Source organism: Corvus brachyrhynchos, unplaced genomic scaffold, assembly GCF_000691975.1.
Source record: "Corvus brachyrhynchos isolate BGI_N302 unplaced genomic scaffold, ASM69197v1 scaffold72, whole genome shotgun sequence".
Lineage (NCBI taxonomy): Eukaryota > Metazoa > Chordata > Aves > Passeriformes > Corvidae > Corvus > Corvus brachyrhynchos.
Window position 1 is genome coordinate 2654237 of NW_008236763.1, and position 6179 is coordinate 2660415.

Sequence of the window (6179 nt, forward strand, 5' to 3'; positions counted from 1 at the left end):
GCTGACACGTGGCAAGAGAGCAGGTGCTTGAGTCTGGCTCATGTGGCCAGGGCAGGCTCTGGGCTCCCCGCAGTGCATCCCAGACTCTTTCCTTCCAGTAAGGTCTGGGATAGGCTCTGGCTTAGCAGGGAAACCTGGAAGCACAATTCCACACAAACACGTTGTCATGTGTTGACACACTCAGGGCAGGGCTCCATGTGGTATGTGTGGCTGTTGTTGAAAGCTGCCACTGTGCCAGGGATGACAAAAGAGGATTATTTAATGTCCTGCCTCTCACAGTATCTGGGTGACACACCAGGAATCCAGGTCTTTCCCTGCTCCCCGAGAGGTGTATGTGCCTTGCCATGCTTCAGCAAGCTGCCAGAACACTGAGTCTGGAGGGGGAGCAAGGCAGAGAGCCCAGCCTAAAGCTCCTTTCCCTTTTCCAGCCTCTCTGCAGCCCACGGGACAGGGCTCTGCCGTGTCCTTTCGCCCCCCACATGGCACAAAGCCATGGAGCCTCCACGGGAGCAGCACGTCTGCTTTGAGCCGAGCACGTCTGAACGCTTCCCGTTCACGCCGTGAGCTTTTCCCTTCACGCCTGAGAGCAAAGGGAGCAGCCCTTGGCTGCCCCAGCCCCAGCAGTACCTGGTTGGGGTCCACATCGTAGCCATGCTTGGCTGCCAGGGTCCTCCCCATGGCCAGGTTGATCACGTAGCCCACGATGGCGAGCGAGAACGCCGTGCCCACCATGTCCTTCCACTTGCTCACCAGGGGCAGGGTGGGCTCTGGGAACCTGCATGCAGAGCAGAGGTGAGGAGTTGTGACACCGCTGTCCAGGGGCTGGGGGGGTGGGTGAGGAGCTGGAGGGTTCAGGAATGACATAATCCGTGCCCACGCTCCAGAGGATGGGGGTGGTTGTGTAACAGGGCACACTGACACTCCTGGAAGGGGACTCGTACACCTGGGAAGAGTGAGGTGTTTTCCAGGCTGCAGGAGGAGGAGGAGGAAGGAAAACTGTCTGGAAGGTGAGTCAGACCTGCACAAGCACTTACCCCATGCTGATCTTCCCCACTATTGGCATCCCGTACTTGTCGGGCATGTCGAAGCTGCCGGAGATTGCGGTGGCAACGATGACCTGAAAGGACAGGGAATGAAGAGCTGCAAGCAGGAAGAGCTGAGCTGGCTCCGAGCATTAACCTCGCCGTGCTCCCAGAGCTGACAGAATAAAACCAGCACCAAATCTGGGCTGGGAAAGGAGAGAACAGTCCCAGGAGGAGTTATGTTCTTCACCCTCAGCATCACCAGCATGCAGGTGCAGGGATGAGCATGAGGATGGCCCAGTTTCTGACCCCAAACCATGTGGGGGCCGTGTCACATTCGCTGTGTAGATGCCCTACGTGGTGGCCCTGCTGACAGCAGCAGTGTCCCGGGGCTGTGAGGCGAGGGGAGGGTCCCAGGGACAGCCCAGGTGTCACTTACGATGATGATCTCCATCGGGATGGGCATCCGGATCTTCTTCATGTACTTCAGGTTGAGCTCCTTGACAATGATCAGGAGCACAGCACTGACCAAGGCATAGACCAGGGAGGCCAGGTTGGTTTGGGGCAGACCTTTACAAATGTCAATGAATGTCTGAGGGGGAGAGAAGAGGAGAAGGTGTCACGGGGAGCCAGAGACTCAGGACAACATGGACAGAACAACGGACAGCACTTGTTACCATAATCAACACTCTGAGATGTGTGAAGTGCTAAAAAACCTCTGCCGAGGGATCAGCCCCCGGCCCTGGGCCTGTGCCGGTGCTTAAATGCAGTTCAGCACAGGATGCATCCATGGAAGATGCAGGAAATCCCAGGAATGGGCAAACCTGCTCAGAGGAAACTTTCCTGCTGCTAACAACTCTGCAAGACTCCTGCTGTAACCCCAGATCCCAGCCCCGTTCCATCATTTCTCATTAAAACCACGCACACAGGGCTCAGATAACGCTGGATAGGGAACACAGCAGCAGCCTGGCTGTGCCGGGGCAGGGATTCCCCTTCCCTCCACCCTTCCCTTGTCTCCTGGGCCCCGTTTCCCTGGCAGGGGTGGCGGTGAGGCCGTGGTGTGGGGAAGGTCGCTGTGCAGAGCCCCCACTTACGTAGACGATAGCTAAGGGCCCGGTGTAAGACGGGACTGTCAAGCCGAAGACGTACTTGAGCACGGAGATGAGGATCTGCAGCCCCGCCGCCGTCATGAAGCCCCTGATGAAGGACTCGGACAGGTAGATGGCCACAAAGCCGAACTGCAGGAACCCCAGGCACAGCTAGGGTGGGACAGAGGAGGTGTTGGTAGAGCAGTGACAACCCCGAGGGACGCAGAGCCCGTGTGGAGCAGGGTGATCCTCTGGGAGAGCACACATGGCAGGGGTGTCCTGGGGCAGGGATGGGGACAGGAGGGCTGCGGGTGCCATCCTTGGTGGTCCATATAGAGAATTCCACCCCAAGACCAAAAAATCTCCAAAAATCTCTATTTTGGAGGCATCGTCCACCCAGAAGTGGGGCCTCTTTGAGCGTCTGCCACCACCATCTGTGCTCCAGGGAGAGCTGGGCTGGCTCCATGTGGGCCAGAGGATACGGCAGAGCCCTCACCTGGATGATGGCTGTCAGGCAGGCCAGGGTGGCAGAGATCTCCAGCCTGGCCGCCTCCAGGGCCGTGGTGTTCACGCTGGTCTCGTTGGTGGTGTGGTTGAAGTACTGGAAATCCGACTCTGGAGCCAGCTCATTGCAGATGTTGCCAACAATAATGCTGATGACAGCAAAGGTCCCTGCAGACAACACAGGGAGGTCAGGAGTTCCCTCTGGGGACAGTCCTGTCCTGGAAGGCTCCTGGGCAGGCGGGGCTGTGCAGACTGAGTCCCTCAGCCCATCCTCAGCCCCATGGCAGGAGGTGGCAGAGGGTCATTGGGGTGACATCCTGCTGCGCAGCCAGGATCGGGGATCCCACAAACCCCTGGCAGAGCAAACGTCCCAGTTCTGGGGCACACCAGCATTCAACTGTTCTGTGCAGACAATTCCTCACCTGGGACCATCTGATGGATGCCCCCGAGGAAGAGGTAGGTGATCAGGGGGAAGAAGGAGGAGTAGAGCCCGTTGACAGGAGGCAGATTGGCTAGGAGGGCGAAGGCCATCCCTGGAAAACATGAGGGAAACAGGCAGGGAAATATAGGGACCACCAGGCTGGAGGGAGAGCTTGGGGTCATCAGCAAAAATATGAAACCCCTCCCAGGTGGGCATCAGCATCACCTGCAGACCTTTACTTGAGCTGGCAAAGTGTTATTCCCTCTTGGAGACCCAGAGGGTGACGCTCCTCACCTTGCGGCACTTGGATTGTCCCCGCACTGAGCCCGCCGAGGACATCAGGCAGGATGTAGTCCTTGATTTTGTACTTGGGAAGCCACGCCAGTATTGGGAACAGGCGGAAGAGGGTGAGCTTGAACCTGGAAGCTGAACATCTGGAGGGGAGATAAAAAATAAAAGCAAATAAGCAAAGAAGGAAGGAAGCAAATGAGCTGGAATTGGAGAAGGATCTTCCTACGAATGTCTCAGCTGTTCTCCCTTGCCATATTCTGAGCCTTCTCTTTCCTGTATTGTTGCCTTCCTTCTGAGGAATGGAGATAGATTTCCAAGAAAGTGATCAGCAGGGTTATTAACCTTTGTTTGCATAATTATAAACCTTTCTTTAAGGTGGTATTGGTTTCAATCAGAAAGCTGATAAAAGGAAATCCCAGCTGAAAAGCTTAAAAAAACAATCCACACACCATTCCCTGCATCACCAATTGTGCTTTTTCCACTATTAAAAAAACCCTTGGAAAGCAGGACCCCAAATCCCAAATGCACTCAGTGCAGACTGTTCTGCTGATTTGCCAGCAAAGAGCCACCAACTTCATTTTCTTCAGCCCAATTTGCATTTCTCCCATGCCTTTCATCCATCAAACCTCTGAAGACCATGGTTTCCCAGGATAAAAACGGGATCTGTGCCCCCAGGTATGAATGACACCCCCCCAGTTCCTGGCTAAATCTGGTTTACATTCTATCGCATTCCCTCTTACCTGAAAAGGTTTCTCAGTTTCTCCCCGACAGGGTAAGTTCTGCTTTTCTTCTCAAACTCCTCGTCGAAGAGGCTGACGGAGTAGGCAGGACGTTCGATGACATAGCGAGGCCTGGCCTGGCTCATCTCTGGATCATTTGGATTTTTCCCAAAAGAAAATTTAAAAAAAGGAAAAAAAATAAATAAAAAGAAAGAGCAAAGCCAAGAATGTGGCTGGAGTTGGCCCCACCTGCGGTACAATAGAGCGGACACCTCCAGCGTCTGGAGCCCTCCCCGAGCTCCTCCACCCTAAATAGTTTCCCCGTGGCAGAGAGGCAGGTCCTGGGAGTGGCTTCTCCCAGCTCCAGGGGCTGCTGCTGCTCCCCGGCTGCGGGAGCTTTCCCAGCTCTTCGGAGGTGATGCTAATGAGCGATGCTAATGAGCGATGCTAATGAGCGGTGCCGTGCGAAGGGACCCGAGCGCGGCCCGGATCGCCTGGCAGCCGGGCAGGGGTGTTAATCCCGGCTCCGGGAGCGCCTTTTTGCCTCGGGCGAGGCACTTGACCTTTCCCATGCCTCGGTTTCACCATCGGTGGGGTTGGCAAGGCTTTGCCAGGCTGGTTTGGCTCGGTGGCAGATACTGGCACCGGGATCAAGGGCTGGATCCCATCCGAGGTGTTCCTGCCACGCTGCCCAGCGTTCCACAGCCTTCCCAATGCTCGCTGGCCGGGGATGAGCACCTGGTTTCCTCTAGGAAGTGATGCTCGAGGAGATAACTGTTGCTAGCTCATGTCAGTGATGAAGATGCCAAAACATCCCGGCAGACCAGTCCTGCCCAGTATCTGGGTCTCACCAAAGGGGTGATGAACTCCAGAGAACCCTTACTTTACCATGCCCAGAGATGCCTGGGGAGAGGGGAGAATCACCCCGAACTGGCCGGGCTGGGACAGGAGGGAGGAAGTGGTCAGATATAAAACGAGGATCTCGGTAATTATTTGTGTTTTGGTGTGTATCTAAGTGGGTCATTGCCCAACACAGGAGGAGAAGAGGGGGTGGAAAAAGCTGGTGATTCAGGCAGGAGAATGCACCAAGAAACAACATCCAGGTTGCTGAGAGCTTACGGAGTGCTCTGAATGTGCCAGAACTTCCCCCCTTCCCTCTCTGGGTGCTGCTGGAAGTCAGGGCACACCTTGACATCGAGTCTGTGGCACTGGGATGAGCAAAATGTGCTTCCCCAGGACGGGTGAGAGCCCTGGCTGATACCTTGGGGTGAGGACAGGAGCAGATTGTAGCAGAGCAGGGCAGGAAGGAAAGGATGATGCAGAGAGCCGAAACTTTGGGGAGAATTTAGGTCAACAGGATCATTATGCAAATAGGAGCTAATGGGTCTAGAAAGGGAGGTCATCAGCCCCACTCTTTAGAGTTCACAGGGCAAAACTGCTCCGGCAGTGGGGTGTTGGTGATTCCAGCTCCGATCTGCACCCACAGGGTCAGGAGGGACCCCAGCCCACGGCTGTGGAGCAAAGAGGAGACACGTCCCTCCTCCTGCAGGGCCTGGTGCCTCATCCAGTGCCCTCTGCAGGCGTGCAGGGCACACCTGCTGCTCCTTTTCCCCTGGAGATTCCTCTCCAAGAGCAAGGATAAGCTTTGCCTTTGGATAATAGGACTAATCAGAGTCCTGGGCTCTTCCCAGTCCCTCATGCCGAAAGCCTGTCTGATAGGCAGTCACGGTTTTCCCATGTTTCCCGTGATCCTGTGGCTGCTCCCAGACTTTCCCCCAGCCCCACAGCTCTGCTCGGAATTTCCAGGTCTCCTTGGTGAATATTTTGTAGGTCCAGACTCAGCAACGGCTTCTGAGGGCTGGTAAGCCCACCCGAGTTCCTGGTGGTCTCTCTGATCTCCATGCCTCCTGCCACCAGACAGACCCAAGCAGCCAATTAAATCCCAGCTCTTTAATGAATTTCCCCTGCTGAGTGAAAGTGCTGGCAATCAAGAAAATAATAAACAGAGCAGGTACAGAGGGGAAAATATCCCCATGATTAAATTCCATCTTAAACAAACAGGCTCATGATGTCAGCGTCTCGGACAGAGTCAAGTTCTTGACTTGGCTTATCGCTGGCCTTGCCCTAGCTCAAA

At 55.3% G+C, this 6179-nt stretch overlaps 1 protein-coding gene across 1 annotated transcript in view; it reads right to left on the reverse strand.

Annotated features, from left to right (window-relative positions):
- SLC26A9 (solute carrier family 26 member 9) overlaps positions 1–4732 on the reverse strand; it is a 14443-nt gene extending 9711 nt beyond the window's left edge. Inside the window, 8 exon segments of the mRNA XM_008644747.2 lie at positions 628–775; positions 1035–1117; positions 1462–1614; positions 2117–2281; positions 2607–2782; positions 3037–3147; positions 3330–3469; positions 4067–4732. Coding sequence (XP_008642969.1) covers positions 628–775; positions 1035–1117; positions 1462–1614; positions 2117–2281; positions 2607–2782; positions 3037–3147; positions 3330–3469; positions 4067–4191 — 1101 coding nt within the window. The 5' untranslated portion in view covers positions 4192–4732.
- Between the last annotated feature and the right edge of the window lie 1447 nt (positions 4733–6179).